General features: G+C 42.6%; 1 protein-coding gene across 4 annotated transcripts in view; it reads right to left on the bottom strand.

The window, feature by feature from the left end:
* Window positions 1–8,439: 8,439 nt before the first annotated feature.
* UBQLN1 (ubiquilin 1) overlaps window positions 8,440–21,642 on the bottom strand; it is a 79,782-nt gene continuing 66,579 nt past the window's right edge. For all 4 annotated transcript variants that reach the window (XM_040355593.1, XM_040355586.1, XM_040355580.1 and 1 more), the window contains 3 exons: window positions 14,224–14,339; window positions 13,391–13,556; window positions 8,440–10,465 (listed from right to left, as the gene is read on the bottom strand). In XM_040355593.1, coding sequence (XP_040211527.1) covers window positions 10,313–10,465; window positions 13,391–13,556; window positions 14,224–14,339 — 435 coding nt within the window. In that variant the 3' untranslated portion in view covers window positions 8,440–10,312. The remainder of the gene's footprint in view (window positions 10,466–13,390; window positions 13,557–14,223; window positions 14,340–21,642) is intronic.

The following is a 21,642-nucleotide window of genomic DNA, read 5'->3' as shown; positions in this document are numbered from 1 at the left end:
TTGCCCCAAATTATACCATTTTTAGAATTATAAAATAAGAATTGGGACTTTAAAGATTTTGTATATTTATCTAAAATAGAACCGAACTGTGGCATGTTATATTTTGTGATGCGCACGCAATTGAATTATGTTTGTTTGTATAAAAAATGTTTAAATAAAATATAATAGAATATAGAATAAAATAAAAATCTATCCCCTATTTTACCAAAAATACGTAGAATACAGATCGGCCTAAGCTGTGGAAAAAAAAGTAAAAAAATAAATAAAATTGGGGGGTTTTAAGATGGCAAAAAAATATTGCTTTTTTTTCATAATTGTCGCTCTTTTTTTGTTTATAGCGCAAAAAAAAAAGTGATCAAATACCACCAAAAGAAAGATCTATTTGTGGGGAAAAAAGGACATACATTTTGTTTGGGTGCAATGTCGCACAACTGTCAGTTAAAGTGCTCTGGTCAGGAAGGGGGTAAATCCTTCTGGGGCTAACATGGTTAAAAAAAAGGAAGGGAGGAGGAAATAGGCCCGGGAGGACAAGTAGAGGGGTGGATGTAAGCCTAAGCTGGATTGGAGAATTGGCCAGAGTAGCAACAATGGTGAGGCAACATGGCAGGGGAAGCTGGGACTGGTCAGCATACAGTGTGTGCAAGAAGCTTTCCCAACCATCTACCCAAATATTTGTCCGACTATAGATTTGGTACCTTCTTAGGGCTGCAAGTGGAAACCTGCAGTGGAGCACTAGTATTGTAGGCTGAAAATAGGGAGAGGTTGCTTGTTTGACATGGTGCATATTATCCAAAGTGGGCATGTCTCAATCTCCCTATGGCCAGCTAAGTGCAGGTGGGGTTCTGCAGAATGGGGCCCTAGCAAATCAGGAATATGGGTTGAGGAATGACCCTGGCGGAGTCTGGGAGGTCTTAACCTGAGGCGTACTCCGTTATGGAGTGGCGACAAAGGTGCTACAAACAGTGGCAGGGCTCCATAGCAGTTTCAATTGTTTAGTAAAATTGGGTTCCATCAGTTTTTGTCATAAGGTCTTCATTCTGGCTTTATTGATATTACATTTGGGGAAACGAGGAAAAATGTACATTAATCAGCAGCCTGCTGTCATATTTCTTAGTGTGCAAGAGTTCATATATTTTTAATTATATCAAAAATACTCAGAATGAATACATTTTCTAACTGCTACACCAATTTAAGACCCAACTCCAACAAAAATGTGCTTTTTTTGTATAGAGTGAAAAAGAATATGAAACTGGTATTGGGTGTTTATTGTCTATTGGCAAAATGTTTCCTCACCTATTTTCCAGCAATAAAATGAATTGCCAGTTGTATTACTGTTCATATACCCATTTCAGAGATAAATCTCAGTTTGTGGGGTCACCAGGTCATGACAGGATGATTAGGAGCTTCTTAGTGCAAAATATACAGTGAAGGGAAAAACATATTTTGATCCCCCAGTCTCCAGACCTTAATCCCATAGAAAATATGCGGAGGGAGCTGAAGGTTCGAGTTACAAACGTCAGCCTCAAAACTTTAATGACTTGGAGCTGATCTGCAAAGAGGAGTGGGACAAAATCCCTCCTGAGATATTTGAAAACCAGGTGGCCAAATACAAGAATTGTCTGACCTCTAGATTGCCAACAAGGGTTTTGTCACCAAGTACGAAGTCGTGTTTTGCAAAGGGGTCAAATACTCGTTTCACTCATTAAAATGCAAATCAATTTTTTACTTTTTTGAAATGCGTTTTTCTGGATATTTTTGCTGTTATCCTGTCTATCACTGCTAAAATAAACCTACCATTAAAATTATAGACGGATCATTTCTTTGTCAGTGGGCAAATGTACAAAATCAGCAGGGGGATCAAATACTTTATTCCCTCACTGTATATTCCCTATGAATACAGTGTTTGGTGGAAGAGTCTTAAAGTGATATTGGGAGGCTTAAAACTGAGTGATAAACAGCCAAACTCTGCTACTAAGGTGATGTTGTGGAAGACCGTTTCATGTCACAGGTCACACACCGTGGCAAGACTGAGACAGCAACAAGTCACAAGGTAGTTATGCCACATCAGCAAGGTCTCCGCCAAGCAAAGATTTAAAAGCAGATTGGGGATTCAAGATGTGCTGTTCAAGATCTTTTGAAGAAGCACAAAGAAACGGGCAATGTTGAGGACCGTAGACCCAGTGGTCGGCCAAGGAAACAATGCAGCAGATGAAAGACATCATGCTTACTTCCCTTCACCATCAGATGTCCAGCAGTGCTATCAGCACAGAACTGGCAGAAACCAGTGGTACCCAGGTACACCCATCTACTGTCTAGAGAAGTCTGGCCAGAAGTGATTTTTATAGAATTGTGCCCAAAAAGCCATACCTTCAATGTGGAAACAAGGCTAAGAGACTCAACTATGCACAAAAACTGAGGTGCAAAAAAAAAAAAAAAATGTCAGCAGGTGCTCTGGACTGATGAGTCAAAATGTGAAATATTTGGCTATAGCAGGGGACAGTTTGTTAGCGAAGGGCTGGGGAGCGGTACAATAATGTGTCCGCAGGAAACAGTGAAGCATGGTGGATGTTCCTTGCAAGTTTGGGGCTGCATTTCTGCAAATGGAGTTGGAGATTTGGTTCGGATCAATGATGTCCTCAATGCTGAGAAATACAGGCAGATACCTTTCCATCATGCGATACTATCAAGGAGGCGTGTGATTGGCCCCAAATTTATTATGCAGAAAGACAATGACCCCAAACACAAACACAGCCAATGTCATTAAGCACGATCTTCAGCGTAAATAGGAGCAAGGAAGTGATGGTTTGGCCCCCACAGAGCCCTGATCTCAACATTGAGTCTGTCTAAGATTACATATAGAGAGACAGAAGGATTGCAGTCTACAGAAGATCTGTAGTTAGTTCTCCAAAATGTCTGTAATAACCTACCTGCCAAGTTCCTTCAAAAACGGTGTGCAAGTGTACCTAGAAGAACCAATGCCGTATTGAAGGCAAAGGGTGGTCACATCAAATATGGATTTGATCTGGACTTTTCCTCTTCTGTTCATATACTTTCCATTTTGTTAATTGATAAAAAAAATTAACATTTCTATTTCTGAAAGCATTCTTAATTTACAGCATTTTTCACACCTGCCTAAACCGTTTGCACAGTAGTGTACATGTACACATTGTATAACAGTAATGCACTGCATATTTTTTTCTCACCCATTAAAACCTACTGTTGCTTATTGTATTATTTGTATTCTTGTCAAGTAAACACATAAGTCACAAGAATGAGTTTTCTTTTCGTTAATATTATTGCCATATACCAAACGTGTCTAGAGAGTATGGAGATCACGCATGTATGGTGATTTTTTTTGTTCCCTAAAGTTCTGATTTAAATGTGCCAACATACTCCTACTGATTTGATAACACTGCCATCTTGTGGATTTACTTAGCTTTTACTGTACGGTGCAAATCACGTTAGAACATATCAGCAGGTAACAGAAAAGCATACTAACCCAGACTAAAAACGGGCGATGCTTCTAATAAAGTGCTCTGTATGGTTATCCTTTCTGTTCAACACCAAAGCTGGCTAATGCAATTAGATTTTCTTGGGCTTTCAAGTTTGTCACAATTCATGATTTAGCAATGAAATTTACCCTTAGCTTAGTCATTGTGGTGAAACGCTGCTAACTTCCATAATTCAACCATGTGCAAACAAAACAATTTTTTTTTTTTTTTTTTTTAATTTTCCTTCCACGTGCTTGGGCACTTTTTGCAAACTGAAATTCTACCACATTAACTAAACAGAGTGAACAGCCTATTTGCCCCATGACACCCCTAATGTAAACTCATAATTTCTGCAGTAAAGGCGAAGTTCATCTTCTGAACATGTTCAGCGCCCCCATTCCATGTGACAGCAGGCAGGGCTTCCTATCCGCTGCTGCCGCAGTCACATTTAAAAAAAAAAAAAATAGTACGGCTGTGTGGGGCTCCGCACGCAAAGCCGTGTCATTCATTCACACAGATCTGTGGCAGATGGCTTGTAGTTCTCAATGAACTACGAATGCACTGATCAGTGCCCTTGTAGTTCATCGTCACTTCCTGCAGCTGTATAGAGGTAGGGGCAGACAGCTGTAGTGAGTGACTGTAAAAAAAAAAAAAAAAAAAAATGCACATTTTTATACCTGCAAAATCTTTTTCTTTTTACTAAAAAGGTAAACTTGGCCTTTAACACTAGACTGTTAGTAAGCAATCCATCTGACCCAATGGTGTACTAAGCAGGGGGCGTGCCGCACTGGGTGCCACACACTGGGGGTGTTAGGCCGACACCCTCTCTGACCTATTAAAATATTCTTCATACAGTAAATCTCTCTAGATAAAATAGGGGGGCTCTGACCTTCTGAAATCATTCCCTGGTTACGTTTAGATACAGAACAATTATTCATATCAGAAAAATCCATACCTGCATACTTGCTTAGTGTAATGATTCAAAGTATTTGAAGCCAGAGGGCATCAAATCAGAGCAGAAACAGCCTCCATAGGTCAGCCTCGGAAAAAGGAAGTCTGTATATTCAGGATGTTCAAAAGCAGTACAACTGAGGGGTGGCAAACACTAACCTGCAGGCCAAAGAGCTGCCTGAAGGCCTTTATGCCCACTGGCATCAGATGAGGCCGCAACGCCAACCCTTTAGAACTGAAGAGACTGAACAGAAGATCCGATGGCAGCCTTGCAAATCCTGGAAACAGTTGCCTGGTGCTGAAAAGCCTTAGGCTTTATGTACCCTACAGCTCCTGAGCTCAACTCCATAAAAGCCCGTGTGTCCGTGAGCACATAGGCTTTTACCAGAGTTTAGGAGCGGTTGGGGTTAGTGGAACTTCAACCTCCCTCAACCTTCCTCTCCTGAACGCGGAAGAATCACGTTCATTACAGGACCGTTTTGAATGCCAAAAAACGCAAACCATGGCAAAACCAACAAAATCGCAGCGCGATTTTTCTGCATTTTCCTGCTGCCGGCGGTCAAAGTCGCCTGTGTACATGAAGCCCAAGAAACACTCCCAGATCTAGTAGAGTGCATCTTGACAATAAAGGGCGGAACCTGATCTTTAAAGACCATAAGCCTGAATAAATGTTGGTCTGAGCCAAACCACTGGAGATTGCAAATTCATAACCACATGAGCTTCTCCAATAGCCTATCTTAGCCATCTGGCTATGCAATTCATTAATGCTCTGGTACCTTTCTTGATTCCCACTAACAAGACGAACAGAACGTTGGACTTTAACTCCTTGGCTTCCTCAGCACACATCTTTTAACCACTTAAGGATCGCCTAACGCCGATATACGTTGGCAGAATGGCATGGCTAGGCACAATCATGTACCTGTACATCCTCTTTAAGTGCGCCCTAGTGGTTAACTCCTAAAACCTTGGTTTGAGAGTAACTTGGTTTGAGAGCGTTTTGCAAGACAAGCAAAATGTTTTAATACATTTTGACTTGTTATACAAGCAATGTCTTGATATAAAAGAGTAGCGTCATGTCACAACTGAGTATAAAAAAAGAAGAGAGGAGCCTCCAAGTTTAGCAACATGCAGGGCTGGTGCAAGGATTTTTGACACCCTGGACGAAGCCTCATTTTGCCGCCCCCCGCCATTTGCTCCGCCCCTCACTGAGATTTTTGCAGTGCCATCTCACCTATTTCTTCAGCTGTGGTCCACAGGCCTGCACCTGTGCCTCTGGACCCAGCCCAAAAACAACTAGAGGATGGCATTGGCTCACTTCCTCACACCAGCCGTGGTCCACAGGCTAAAGCAGTATACAGAGAGGCTAACTGTGTAACTGCCTGTCTGTACAAGCAGACAGATACTCTGACAATGCTAGGTTCCTAGTAAAAACAATAATAAATGCACATTTTTTGACCTGCAAAACGATCTGCATTTATTATTATTTTTTTACAAAACTGGATTTGAACCTTCACACCTCAAATCACCCCAATTCCTGTATTTTTAGGTCTCAGATCACCACAATTCTTCCACCTTTACACCTCAGATCACCCCATCACTGTATCATCCTGACGCCTGTTCCCCTCTGCACCCCCCACCTTTGTTCCCCTTAAACCCCCCCCCCCCCACATCAGTTCCTATATGTACCCCCTGCACATCTGTTCCTTCCCCCACACAATCAGTTCCTCTTTGTAACCCCCCCCCCCCAACAAACATCTGTTCCCCCTCCGTACCCCCCTGCACATCTGCCCCCCCCCACACACGCCAGTTCCCACTCTGTACCTCCCTGCACACATGTTTCCCCCACACATCTGTCCCCCCCCACACCAGTTCCCAATCTGTACCCCCCTGCACATCTGCCCCCCCACACCAGTTCCCACTCTGTCCCTCCCCCACACACACCTGCCCCCCCACACCAGTTCCCACTCTGTACCCCCCCCCCACACACACACACACATCTGTGTCCCCCTCACACCAGTTCCCACTCTGTACCCAATAAAAGCAACAATCAGCGCACAAATAATACAGTTAAACTAAAAATATTGCAAGCTGAACACAAAAAAAGGTAATCACAACCTCAAATGTAGCAAATGAAAAAAATATGTAAGTGCAGCGCAATAAAAGTCCATATAAAAGTAACTGAAGATGACACCCAGTGATACAGCGAAAACTCTTCAAACGAAAGTGATGTAACCGCCACCAACAAGAGAAATGCTTCCTTACCAGATGGGATGGACCATTTGTGTTAACAACTGGTCAAAACAGCTTGGTCTCAGCATAGGAGAGAAGACACGGATGGATCCAGCAAAGTGGTAAGTAATCCGATCAGATGGGGTGGGCCATTAGCATTACCAACTGCTCAAAACAGCTTGGTCTCAGCATAGGAGAGAAGATGCGGATGGATCCAGCAGAATGGTAGGTTATCCGATCAGATATAAAAGAAACAACAGAAAACACGATCTCAGTGTAGACTGTTTGTATTTTATTCCAAGGGTAAAAAAGTTCACTATACAGCAAAATTCCTGGACTGGACATTAGGCACAGGGAAATCCACTGGAGGACTACCGTCTGGTATAGCGTATGAGATTAAAATCATAAAAAAGCATGGCATGTAGCCGTGGTGTACAGCTGCAAACAGCAATGGAAAGGACGCGGTTGACGTCACAAAGCTCCCCCGTACGCATGTTACGTCCGATTAGACTGTCAGCGGTGGACAAAGTCCAATCGGACATAACGTGCGTACGGGGGAGGAGCTTTGTGACGTCACCCGCGTCCTTTCCATTGCTGTTTGCAATGTACATATATATGTGTGGATGTGATGTGAATATATATATATATATATATATATATATATATATATATATATATACACACATACATACATACATATACATATATACACACACACACACACATACATATACACACACACAGGAACTGGTATGTAATGGTAGAGGGGAACCCAGTCTTACCTGGTAAACGCTTCTGCTGACCCATTCAGGTTCCAGGTTTTACCCATTGTGGTGGACATACTCGAAGGTGTCTGCAGGGTCTGGGTGCCACATAGGAATGGACAAACCTGGACCTGCTTAGCACCCTGTGGATAACTACACTTGTTGCACCAGTGCCAAATGCAGGATCCAGTGTCCGAAGCAAACATTACAGACTGGCCATGCTACTGCAGGGTTCTGGGTAAGATTTCCAAAGTACACACCATCCCTAGATATCTATATATAGATTTTATTTTAATTTTTTTAATACTTGGAAAAAAAACAGGCCTTCTCTCTGGACCTTGCCAACGGTCTTTTGATGGACATGGAAAGAACCTCATGTACAGTAATGCCACGCCCCTTGTGTTCACCCAAGCCTTGATAAATGCGATGAAGAGATAGTTGTATTTTCTTGTCCTAGATCTCTAGCGTGGGGTATATGGCTTTTAAAAACTTGTCCACATGATCAAGAAACAATTTGTATTTAAAAGCGGTTCTCATCCTGGGAAGACCTGGGCAGTGCATGTTCTTCCCCAAGCACAAAAGAGGGTCCCAGGGGGAGCCCCTACATGTAAGTAGTGCTTGGAGAAAATGAAAAAAAAAACAAAAAACAGTGAATTACCAAGTGCACAAACCATTAGAAGATATACACTCCAGCATGCATTAGGCTCCTGGGTCCTCACACCACATCACCCCACTTGGACCCCAAGAGGGAGATTTACTAAAACCGGTGTAGCTGTGCATAGTACCCAATCAACTTCAAAATACAGCTTGTTCAATTAAGCTTTGACAACTGGAAGCCAATTGGTTATTATGCACAGGTGCACCAGATTTAGTAAATATCCCTCTATGTCACATTCAACTTAGTCAGGTATGGCGCAACAAAAGTTGTGAAATTATGAGCCATATAGTTACAATAAATGAAACCACATCTAAAACAAAAAGTGAAGAGCAAACAGGAAACAGAAAATTGTTGGCATTTATTTATTACCTGTGCACAGGAGAGATGACTACTGATAAAAATGCAAGATTATCTATTTGTACAATGTGGTTAAAAATCATTAGATCACATGACACTTTCTCACATCCTGAAATCAAGCCACAATTAACAGAACTGGACCGTAGTGTCACTCACCTTTGTAAATACTAACTTATAATTTGCACTTTAGAAGCATGAGGATCTCTGGCAGTGTGTACAGAGAATGCCAGGATCATCTCATCAAAATGCATCACTAATGATTAGGATCTTCGATGTATCAACAAATGTCTGACTCCCAGCTGCGGAGGATGTGCCAACCTTGGCAGAATACCTTGCATCACTGTGCAGCTAGTGGTTCACCGGTCGGGGGTTTACAGCTTGCCCAACACTGCTGAAAATCAGGAAAGCAACTAAATACATAGCTGCACATACTAGCAATTTTTTATTTGCCAAAGGATTTGTAATTCTGATAAGCCAATCTAGTGGCCCTGTAGGTTTTTGCCTCCACAGCTGCAGCAACAAAGCCCAACCTCCTGCTTAGACCCGAAGGAGTCAGCACTCTGCTCTCACCTCAGCACATGCACACTGCGGAAGAGTCTTATTGGTTCAGAGAGCCAATCATCATTCTCACAGACTAAGTGCTGCTATGCAGGGCATTGCAGACGTCTGATATTTAAAGACAAAATCATGTAATTACACTATCATTTAAAAACGCATTTAAGGATTTTAATATGTGATCATATTAATTTTTTTTTATATATATATATCTGCTTGGAGTTCAGCTTTAAATCACAATTCAAACGTTTAGCAAACTTCTGGCAAACATAATATTGTAAAGCACAGCGAAACGATAAACTTTGTAAATAGCGTTTATTGTACAACTTTTTTTTCTCCTGCCAATGCAGGCTTTTGAAGCATCCAGAGTGTGTTTCTATTCTAACCGATTATCCAAAGGGTATGATAGAATCTGGTGTAAAAATTACACCAAAAACAAGAAAACCCTGAAAATGGCGACAAGTTCATCAATTTATCATGGTATGCTAGGAATACTTCAAAATCCTGTGCTGAAATTACAGATTCAAAGCCAACTCTTCTGGTTTCATACCCACAATATCACATTGGCAGATGAAAAGTATGCTTTAAGAGCTTCTCTCCTAACCAAAATCTATTTAACTGTATAATATTACTATTGCAGCTACATTGCCTTTCTGACCAGACTTTTCGTAAATGCTATTATTCCACATTTACCTAAATACCAAGTTTCATATTCTGTGGGTGTGCAGCTAGAACTACTGTCAATGGACTGCAGCAAAATCATCCATGTTTACATAAGTGATCAGACGGGAAAACAGAAGGTTAAATGAAACTCAAGCAGTATGAATCGTACAGCAATATGTTAGCAAAAATACAGGCTAAAGTCACAAAAAGCGATAGTGTATCACTAATTATAACCGTTTCTATTTGACATCCGGTGTTGTAGGTAGTCTACATAAATTACTACCAGAGGCTATTGATTAAAGCAAATACCCTTCAACAGATGAAAAGTTTAGCTGAAACCTGTTAGCCAACTGCAGAAGCTATTCACTGGAAAAAAAAATCACAAGAAATGCAGTGTGTGGGGAGTAGATGGTCTGTACTACATGCAACAAGTCCAAGGGGAAAAAAAAAAAGAAAAGAAAAAAAATCTTTGATTCCCACAGTTTGATAAACTACTGCACTTCATCCAGATGTAAATGCTTCAAGATTAAGTTTGTTATGACAAGGAACTCCAAGAGTCAAACTGAAATAAAGCAGGTGTTTTATCGAGACTTAAAAGCCATTATCAAAAATAAATTACATTTTTTCTTGATTGGGAAGAATTGCTATGAAGGTTGGGATCCCAGTAGTCGTTCGATGGCTGCATTGATGTCTCCTCCAGTTGCTATTAATGCTTGTACATTTGCTTCTCTGTTTAGGAAACCCATTGCACTGAGCTGCTCCAGCTGCTGCTGGAATCTGATTTCTGGATTTTGGACCTGAAAAAAAATCAACACAGGCATCATCATCAAGCATAAGTTTAAAGCAGAAAAAGCCCTATGTCCACGAGTGTCTCAGCCGACCTAGATTCTCCTTACTGATTGGCTGAGACAGCAGTGGTGCCACTGGCTCCCCTGCTGCTGTCATAGTCAGCTAGCCAATCAGGGGAGAGGGGGCGGGGTTGGGGGTCCACATCTGAATGGACACGGAGCAGTGACTCATACCAGGTGCCCCCCATAGCCAGCTGCTTGCTGTGTGGGCACTGAACAGGAGGGAGGGGCCAGGATCACAGAAGAGACCAGAGACGGAGGAGGATCTGGGCTGCTCTGTGAAAATCCACTCCAACAGAGAAGGTAAGTATAACATGTTAATTAAAGAAAAAAAAAAAAAAACTTTAAAATCACTTAACGTGTCAAAACCTGTGCTATTCAAACTGACTATAGGATTGAAAATACTCCAAAAGGGTGGCCTTGGCCTACCCAATTTTGTTAAGTATTACCAAGCAGCTCAGTTGGCCTATTTGGTCAAATATACTGTTAGGCCTCGTACACACGGCCGAGGAACTCGACGTGCCAAACACATCGAGTTCCTCGCCGAGTTCAGCCCTGAAGCCGCCGAGGAGCTCGGCGGGCCGAGTTCTCCCATAGAACAACAAGAAAATAGAGAACATGTTCTCTATTTTCTCGACGAGTTCCTCGGCGGCTCCATCGGGCCGAAAGTGTACACACGACAGAGTTTCTCGGAAGAATCCGGCTCTGACCGAGTTTCTCGCTGAATTCTGCCGAGAAACTCTGTCGTGTGTACGAGGCCTCAGAGTTGGCTCAGGTTGGAAGCAGCTGAATGTGACCCTTCCCCTCCTGACCTTTTTGAATCATGCCTTTTTACCCAGGCAGCATAGCCCCAGCCTCATTTTGTATATTGAAATCGCTTGACCTTCAAAGGATGGTTTGCTTGGTTACCAATACCTCATTACTTTTGTTTGCATCGATGCAGGAGAAATACCAATTTTCGAACTCGGAAATATCCAAATACAACGCTTTTTCTCTGTATATACTAGTGGTGCAACGGATCACTAGATGTACTACTGAGAGGGGGGGGGGGGCGTCTGTACTACAGAGAGGGGGGGTGTCTGTACTGAGAGAGAGGGGGGGGGGGGGGGGGAGTGTCTGTACTGAGAGGGGGGTGTACTGCTGGGGAGGGTCTGCACCTAGGGAGGGGGTCTCTACTGAGGGGGGACTATAGTTGGTGGGGGTGACACCAACCCTAGTGACGCCACTGCAGTGGGAAAGTGTGGATATTACAGTGGGGGGGGGTTGATGTGGATAATAGTGGGGAGATGTGGATATTACAGTGGGGGAGGGATCTAAACATTACAGTGGGGGGGGGGCGGATGTGAATATTACAGTGGGGGAGGGGGGATGTGAATATTCCAGTGGGGGAGATTTTTTTTGCCGATCCGAAAAATTATCCGATCCGTGACCTCTGATCCGAGGAACGATCCGAACCGTGAGTTTTTTGATCCGTTGCACCCCTAGTATATATACTAAGGGTCAAACGACCCTGCAGTCACAAACATTTTTCGTACCTATATGTAAGCTCCGTCCCTCGGGCTCCTGGTTTGAGCTCTAAGATTTATGCGCATTTGATTTCATATCAAATTCAGTGCTACCAGCCTACGCCTCCTGCTGGGCCACAGATATTGGCATCCAGCTAGAGCCCAACCGATATCTGGCAATCCACTAAATCATCTACTGTCAACACATTAGCGCTGGAAACAAACTGTAAAATGTTTTAACCAGATGGTACAAGGTTCCACCTAGAATAGCTAAAAACATTGTCCTCCTATCCCTCAAATTACTTCAGGGGCTGCCCAGATTGCAGGCACTCACATGTACATATAGTGAACCTGTCCAGTTGTCTCCTCATTCTGGGCTGAAGTATTAAGCATGCTTTCCGTGTTACTGGACACCCAAACAGCCTGACCCCGACCATAGCAGAATTAAACGTCCCGAAGATTTGACCATTGCTCCAAGCAGACCATTGCTAAAGGTTGGAAAAACTCATTATGCACCATTAAAACTAAACATAGGATAACCCAATGTATGATACATGGCAAGGTTGAGGCTGCTGTTCCAAAGCATTTAAAAATATGGAAGCCATGGGTTGATAAATATCTCCCATCTACTTTTGACCATTCTCTGCTGGAACTCTAGCCGCCATCTGTGAAACAAATGCATTTCACCTGACTGCTGAAGTGTAGGGTGCTGTCTGGCCAGGGAGACACTCCGAACATCTTCTTTTTTCTCTTCCTTACTCTTTTCTTTCTACTTTTATCCCATGTTGTATTTTATTTTTGCTACAAAAATTGTCAGTCACTCCGAGAAGGGCATATGCGCTTTTTGTACCTCACCTTCCCTGCATGACAGACACCATCATATTGAAGGACTGACATGCAGAGCTCAGGGACAGGAAGCCATTTTAAAATGTTTACAGGAAAATCTGAGTTAAGATTCCTGTATCTCTGAATCTGTTGATCTTTAGATATGCGGTTTTCATTTTAAAACGGATGCTCTTTATTTAGAAATCTGGGGTCAGGCAACTGTAGAGCCACTCAAATCACTTTTACATGAAAGCCCATCACCAGCAAATTTTGAAACCAGTATCATGGCTGCAGCCATGATCCTGGTCTAGTAGCTTGCTCGCATGGACAAACAGGCATGTTCTAGGGATAGAAAGTGGTTAAAGCTGAACTCTGGGTAAAATCCAAATCTACCCTTGCAGTGGGGCTCCCGCTGAAACTACCCCAAATTACTAAAAAATAAATAAAATAAAAAAAACACACAACACGACATGATGCAATGTAATATTCTGCTAGACATGTTAAACTATTTTTGCTGCAAGGTCAAAGTCAATGTGAATGTTACCTGCGGATTAGCAACAGACAAGGCTTGCAGCATCTGTTGTACAAATTGCTGTTGCCCTGGCTCAGAGATTCCAGATAAAGGAGTGGTGTTCTCAGTTGGTCCAGGAGTGGGCACAGTTGTGGAAGGTGGGCTAGCTGTACCACCTAAACCTCCAAAGGCAGTAGAGCTAGGAGGGAGTAGGGATAGAAACAAAATGACTCATTTTATAAAACAAACATATCTTTAAGCAAGAACTCTACAGTGCCAAGTATCCACATGTGACATTTCGTCAAAGATTGACTGTTACAATACACATTTTGTAATGTGCAATGTTGGGTGGTTATGATGTAAATTGGGATTTTTGACAAATTTTTGCCATTCAAATTATCAGCCATGTTTTATGGAAGTTATTTTTATGCAATTTCTAATAAAAAAATAACTTGTTTTAGCATTGTTTTATTTTTATCATCAGGTGCCTTCAAAAATCCCAGTGTGATCTTTCCTCAAAATATTTTTGAAGCTTGCTTATGCAAGCAAGCAAGAGGCACGCTAGCAAAATGTGGAATCCTGCACATGAATACATTTTTTGTATTGAAAAGCGTAAATTTTTAATGTTGCACATGCTGTATTTTTATCATGAATATACATATAGGTAGATTATACACAAGAATGTATTTTGTGAGTTCTGTTGCTAAATGCCTTTCCTAATGGTTCACAAATACATAGTTGTGACACAAGCATTCAAATGTATGGCTTCAGAATCCTGGCATAGTGGGAGAATGCAGGTTCAGACCACGTACCTCAACTTAAAATTAACAGCCAATTACATATATGAAAAATATTAAGAACTTTACCTTGGAACAAGGGAAGGAGCTTCAGTAGCCAAAGTCTGCAATCCCTGCTGGATTTGTAATAAGGCTTGCATTGCTCTAGGGTTGGACATAGCTGACAGAGTTTCTGGATTCTGCATCTAGACAGAAATAAAAAAAAATAAAGTGAAAAATGCTTTCCTGAAACATTAAAAACAAATCTTTCAGCTATTCAAAACACCACCCATAAAAAGGATTAGAATTTGTATTCAATATCTACTGTAAGCCCGGGGACCGTGGCTTACTTATAAAATTCTCTGAGTAAAATGACAGGACAAAGAGCATCTAAATCTCCATTACAATAGGGTTATGCTGCCACTTTCAGGTGACTGGACACCTGAAGGAAATCCATTCCTAGGCAGGTCCCCTCTCCATTAGAGAGGGTTTATTAAGCAAGCCGTACACCACAAAGACGGTGGGGGTGGGGTGTCGGAGTCCTGTGATGTACGCCAAGAAAAGTATTTTACAGGTAAATCAAAGATTCCCTTTTCTTCATCACACATCCCACAGGGATCATTCTTCACCTGCATTATGACAGAGATGTCCTAAAGTACTGAACAGGAAAGGAGGGCAATGTGGAAAGAGACTCCAACTAAACAGGTAAGAGAACCTCGTGGAGCAGCCTACAAAACTCGGCTTGGACATCCACTTGGTAAAATTTTGGAAGAGAGAGTGTGAACTGAGGTCCAGGTAGCAGCTTTACAAACCTGAGCTACCAAAGCCCGATGAATAGCTCAGGAGGCACCAAACACTCATGGTTGAAAGTGGTTAATGAAAACAATTCATTTTAGGCCAAAAACTTAAGAAATAAGCTGAGGGATCTATGGAGAGATGGTGGATTTGGAAGCCACACGATCCTTCCTTGGGCCTTCAGAAAGCATAAAGAGGAAATCCGACTGATGAATTGCAGCAGTCGATTTCAGGCAACACCACTATAACAGGTTGCATGGATACTGAGCAAATGCTCTAATGCTTGACCTTATTCTTGGAGAGTCCGGAACGATCAGTGCGGTGGTGGGGGGAGTTGCAAATCACCGATCTCCCTGCGCGTCTTTCAATAAAGAATCCGACAGCCGCTTCTCCTCCTCTCCCATGGTTTTCAGCAGCTTTATTGAAAGCCGGGCAGGGAGATCGGTGATTGTAATTGCACACACTACCAAACAGATCATTCCCGACTGTCCCGCATCTTCCTCTGGTCACTGACTCTGTCCATTCATAACTGAGCATCGTACAAGGTAGATAAAAAAAAAAGGAAACCAACATTGTAATAAAATAGTTACAAGTGAAATTGTAAAAGGTCCGCACCCCTACACTGATGTGCGCCTCCTCACAGGCTGTACAGTCTATACTGCTGGAGTGGAGGGTCTGCACTGAGGGGGTGTGTCTATACTTCTGGACATTTTTACAGGTTACCTGTTTAGAATTACAGAGGAGGTCTAGTGCTAGAATTATTTCTCTTGTACCAACGTTTGAGGTGATGCTTAAAGGGGTTGTAAAGGTTTTTTTTTTTTTCTAAATAGGTTATTTTAACCACTTAAGACCCGGACCATTACGCAGGTAAAGGACCTGCCCAGTTTTTGCGATTCGGCACTGCGTCGCTTTAACTGACAATTGCGCGGTCGTGCGATGTGGCTCCCAAACAAAATTGGCGTCCTTTTTTCCCCCCACAAATAGAGCTTTCTTTTGGTGGTATTTGATCACCTCTGCAGTTTTTATTTTTTGCGCTATAAACAAAAATAGAGCGACAATTTTGAAAAAAATGCAATATTTTTTTACTTTTTGCTATAATAAATACCCCCCAAAAAAAGATATAAAAAAACTTTTTTTTCTCAGTTTAGGCCGATACGTATTCTTGTACATATTTTTGGTAAAAAAAAAAAAAATTGCAATAAGCGTTTATCGATTGGTTTGCGCAAAATTTATAGCATTTACAAAATAGGGGATAGTTTTATTGCATTATTATTAAAAAACATTTTTTTACTACTAATCATCGATTTTTTCGTGACTGCGGCATTATGGCGGACACATCGGACAATTTTGACACATTTTTGGGACCATTTTCACAGCAAAAAATGCATTGTTTAATGTGAAAATGACAATTGCAGTTTGGGAGTTAACCACTAGGGGGCGCTAAAGGGGTTAAGTGTGACCTCATATGTGTTTCTAACTGTAGGGGGGTGGGGCTGGACTTGTGATGTCATTGATCGTGTTTCCCTATATCAGGGAACAGACGATCAATGACAGCGCCACAGTGAAGTTCTTCAGCTCCTGTGACCGATCGGGTCAGCAGATCCCGCGGTCACGGCACGTCGGACCAGGTCGCGGGCGCACGACCCACGGCTGGGCACTTAAAGAGGACATACAGGTACCTGCTTGCGCCCAGCCGTGCCATTCTGCCGATGTATATGTGCAGGAGGCGGTCCTTAAGTGGTTAAGCTAGTGCATTGTCTTTTTATGATCATGTAAACATCCCTTGTAATAGAAATAAGGATAACAAGTCCTCTATATGGAGAGATCTGGGGTCAAAAAGACCCCCCCCCAAACCTCTTACCTTTAAAAGCAAATGATCAACATTTTTTTATTTATTCTTTTAAAGAAAAAAAAAAAAATGGTTTGCTTCCAGCCTGGACCAAAAGTGACACATGAGGTTGCTCCGGTCCTCCTTGGCCATAGAGGCGATCAAAAACAATCTACTCTTTGATCGCCTCCTTCCTGCTGAGCGAGCAGCAGGAAGGGGGTGTCCCCTCCTGCTGCTTCTAAAAGCGGTCCAGCTGCTCAGAAAAATATACCAGGGTTATGGCACCATAAGACGCACCTAGGTTTTGGAGGAGGAAAACAAGAAAAAAAAAAGTTCAGAACCAAATGGTGTACCAAAATATTTACCAGTGTCCATGAAATGCAGCCTGAACATTGCCATTAATGAATAACATTTAATTTAATTAAAAACACAATCCACTTAGCAGCAAAGATAGTCACTGGCTGCCTGCAGGAAGAGAAATTGCATATCATTGATCAGTGTTGCTCTGCACAGCATTGTTTCAAATGATTTCAAGGTAAACTTGTGCTACTACTCAGTGAAAAGGTTGGAAACATGCACAAAGAAGGAAGGAGAGATTGTCCCCGAATATGTGCTCCTGGAAATGGAGCCAACTTCGAGAGATCGAGAGATCAAGAGAGCTCTCTGGCTCATTTCGCTTCTTTTTAATCTTCCCGCCCACCTCCTTCACAGACAGAACACACAAGCAAGGAGGGAGGGGCTAGAGAAGGGATGTGTGAAGCTGCTCAGTCGGGACAGGCTGCAGGCTTGCTGGAGGTGGAGTTGGATGGAGCAGTGTGATGATTGGATCCTCTCCATGTAGGAAAGCTACACTTTATGAGCCATCGGCTGCACTGTCTGCACACAGTGACAGAGCAGAGGATGGCGCTTGGAGCTGCAAAACGGAGGGAGGAGAGGAGCAGGTGGATGGGCTTTCCACAGAAAGGAACTTATTTCTGTGGCCCTCACTTCTTATGACGTATGGCGGCGGGGGGGGGGGGGGGGGGGGGCAGCAGGGGGCGGGGTCTAATGTATCTTGTTCCATAAGACGCAGGCACAAAAACGCAGGAAAAAAGTTTGTCTTATGGTCTAAAAAATACGGTATATACGTATTGCGGTCTGTACTGCAAGCCATGCGTTCATAAAGCGGAACTTCAGTCATTTTATATACTTGGCTTTGTTTGCATAGTTTTACCCCTCCTTTGCTAGAAATGGAACATAAGTAACCTTTTCTGTGTCTAAATATCCGTTTCTTATTATGAATATGGGAATAAACCCAGCAGACTATTGGCAAATGCACTCAGAGACACGAGAGCCCGTAACCAGATTGAGAAGATTAAAACACAGGGGAATGGGATGGTGAGCTCTACACAACAAATAGCGGAAGCATTTAGAGAGTATTACTCAAATCTATATAGTTTAGAAAAGCAGTGTTTAAGACCAGACCTTTTGGAAAGAGAAGAAGCTATCAAGGAATACTTAGTGTCCTCAGAAATGCCAAGGATACCCAAAGAAAGTGCAGAGAAGATAGACGGCCCGATTACAGTAGAAGAATTTATGGGAGCGCTGGGCGCCCTAAAAGCGGGAAAGGCGCCAGGTCCCGACGGATATACACTGCGATATTATAAGATCTTCGCGGAAAAACTGGCACCTAGGTACATAGCGGCATTTAACTCGATCCGCGATGGTCAGAGGATGCCGGCAGAAACCCTGCTGGCTGAGATTGTAGTGATCCCCAAGGAAGGGAAAGACCCTGCCCAGTGCTCCAGCTATCGGCCAATATCTTTGTTGGATGTTGATTTAAAGATTCTAGCAAAGATTTTGGCCGATAGAATACTAACATATATCCCGTTATTGATACATCCTGACCAAGTGGGGTTTACCCCAGGCAGAGAGGGCAGAGAAAACACTCAAAGGGTAATAAGTACAATATACCTCGCCCAACAACGCCAGAAGCCTGCAGTCCTGATATCCGCGGATGCAGAAAAAGCGTTCGATAGGGTGGAATGGGGGTATTTAAAAGCAATGTTATCACATATTGGCTTGGGAAAGGGGGTACAGAATTGGGTCACAAGCCTATACTCCTGCCCATCGGCAAGAGTCAGAGTAAATGGGAAAAAATCAGACCCCTTCCCTATTCACAATGGTACCCGGCAGGGTTGCCCGCTATCCCCAATCATATTTGTACTTTCGTTGGAGCCTTTCTTAAGAATTATAAGAGCAAATAATGATATACGGGGGATCCGGGTAGGGGAGGTGGACTATAAGGTGGCAGCATATGCCGATGATCTACTGTTCACATTAACATCCCCGATAACATCGCTTCCATGCTTATTAGCTGAAATTAAAAGATACGGAAAAATTTCCAATTTTAAAGTTAATTATAACAAATCAGAAGCAATGGGAGTTGAGGTGGACAGTGGATTGCGGCAACAACTAGCTAGTAATTTCCCTTTTAGATGGACGGAATCCCATGTAGAATATTTAGGGACAAAAATACCAAGAAACTTGGGTAGGCTTTGTGAACTAAATTTTCTACCCCTATTAAAACAAATAAAACTAGACCTACTAAGGTGGGACAAAGAAATCTTTTCATGGTTTGGCCGAATAAACATAGTTAAAATGAACATTATGCCTAGACTACTCTATTTATTTCAGACCCTCCCAATAACACTCTCGAGGGGATTCCTGAAAGATTTAAGCTCTAAATTTACGAAGTTCATATGGGCAGGAAAACCGGCCAGAGTTCGGAGGAACATACTGATCTTATCCAAAGAAAAAGGAGGAGTGGGCCTACCCGATCCTATGGGGTATTACGAGGCTTCTCACCTGGTACGAGTTGTGGACTGGTGCTTACACCAGACAAACAAACCCTGGGTAAACCTGGAACAAGAAGTTAGCAATATCCCCATAGAAGGAATGGCGTGGCTGGATATGAATAAGATATCTCAGTCTGCAAAGAAACATCCCATGATAAAGGCCACACTTAGAGTTACCAGAAGGATAGGTATGAAATCGAATCTTGTGAAGTGTATTGGCCCTATGACACCAATTCTGGGAAACCCGAGCTTTGAGCCAGGTATCAGAGATCGACAGTTTAAAAACTTAAGACGGAAGGGAGTCAGTAGGCTGATACACTTCATAAGAGAAAATCATGTAATGCAGAGTGAAGATTTAGAGATGGCATACGGAGAAGATATAGACAGTTGGAGACGGAATCAATTAAGAACGTTTCTAGGCTCTCTAAAGATCCGGGAGGCAGAGATAGGAAGCCTCTCCAAATTTGAGGAAATCTGTTTAAAAAAAGAACCAATGAGACATACGCTGTCTTATATGTATAAAATATTGACTGAAGTTAACGCCCCACAAGAGCTCGTCTTTATGCAGGCATGGGAAAAGGATTTGGGCATCAAGTTTACTGAGACACAGAAAAATAAGATTTTTGCATTCACACATAAGGCCTCAATTGCATCTAGGTACCAGGAGGGGGGGTACAAAGTCCTGACAAGGTGGTATAGGACACCATCAATATTAAACCGGCTCTTCCCTAATACGTCTAAAGTCTGTTGGAGATGCCAGAAGGAAGAGGGCACTATGGTACACATATTTTGGGACTGTCGGGTGATAAGAGAATTCTGGGAGATGGTCTCGGAGACAGTCCTGGAAATTACCGGGATTGACCTGGGACATAGACCCGCAGCGTTCTTGTTACTCGACATTCCCATAACAATGGAAAAATATAAACAATCCCTAATACGCCATTTGATAACTGCTGCGAAGGCCTGTATACCAATTTTATGGAAGAACACCTCGTCCCCAACTAAATCGCAATGGATAAGTAGAATAAATGAGATACAGATGATGGAGAACCTCACAATGGGAATACAGGAACGAGAGGGGACCTATTGGAGGGTATGGACCCCATATAGGGAATATAGGGAGCGGAGCGGATAGGGGGGGAAGAGGGGAGAGACTACGGCCGACTTTTTTTTTTTTTTTTTGGTTTTGTTTTGTATGTATTTTGTTTTTTATTTTTATTTTAGTTGTGGGAAGGGGGGGGGGAGGGTAGGGAGGGTGATTAATAATTTTGGAGGCAACAGGACACCTCTCTGAGGAAGGTAAAAGAAGAACGTGGGCATATACAAGAGAGGAGACCGGGGGCGGTGAAGGGGGACCAGAAGGGGTACAGGAGGCCGCAATATAGAGTATAAGAAATGTTAAGATAAGGAGTGCAATGTATGATGTAATGATAAGCTGTACCTAGTCTGACTTGTATGTAGAAAACATATATAAAATAAAGAATTGTAAAAAAAATAAATATCCGTTTCTAGGCTTCCTCTCTTTCCTCAGTGTCATTCACTCACGATTGACGCAACATCCTGGAGCCGGGTCACGGATCCCGGGTGTCTTCTGTCTTTTTCTTCTTCTCACTTATCGGGAGATTTCTGTGAGAGGGGGGGGGTCAGGCTGATGGTGGGCTGGAGAAAGGCTTGAGGGCACAGATGAAAGCTTGCATCGGAGGAAGAGAGATCTGTGCTGTGTTTAGTACACAGGCACAGCCAAGCAATAGGCTTAGAGCGCGTGCATAAGATTACAAGTTTGTGGGGCGGAACAGCAAAGGAAACATACCAGAATAGAGCAGCCCGGTATTGTCCACGGTTGAAATGGCGACATACAGGACACCAGTAAGAACACATGCACATTTTTACATAGAGCAACGTTTATAAGCAGGAAACTTCCCAATAGGATTAGCACCATTTTAAAGGCCTGAAAATTTATTTTTCTCAAGTTAGCAGGTTTGCTTGGAGTTCCTCTTTAAACTACCAAGTTTTTTTTTTTTAATTAGCAGTCCAATGAACACACATGCA

This window comes from Rana temporaria, chromosome 1 (assembly GCF_905171775.1).
Source record: "Rana temporaria chromosome 1, aRanTem1.1, whole genome shotgun sequence".
NCBI lineage: Eukaryota > Metazoa > Chordata > Amphibia > Anura > Ranidae > Rana > Rana temporaria.
The sequence above is the reverse complement of the archived record's forward strand: the minus strand, read 5'-3'. Positions and strand labels throughout refer to the sequence as shown.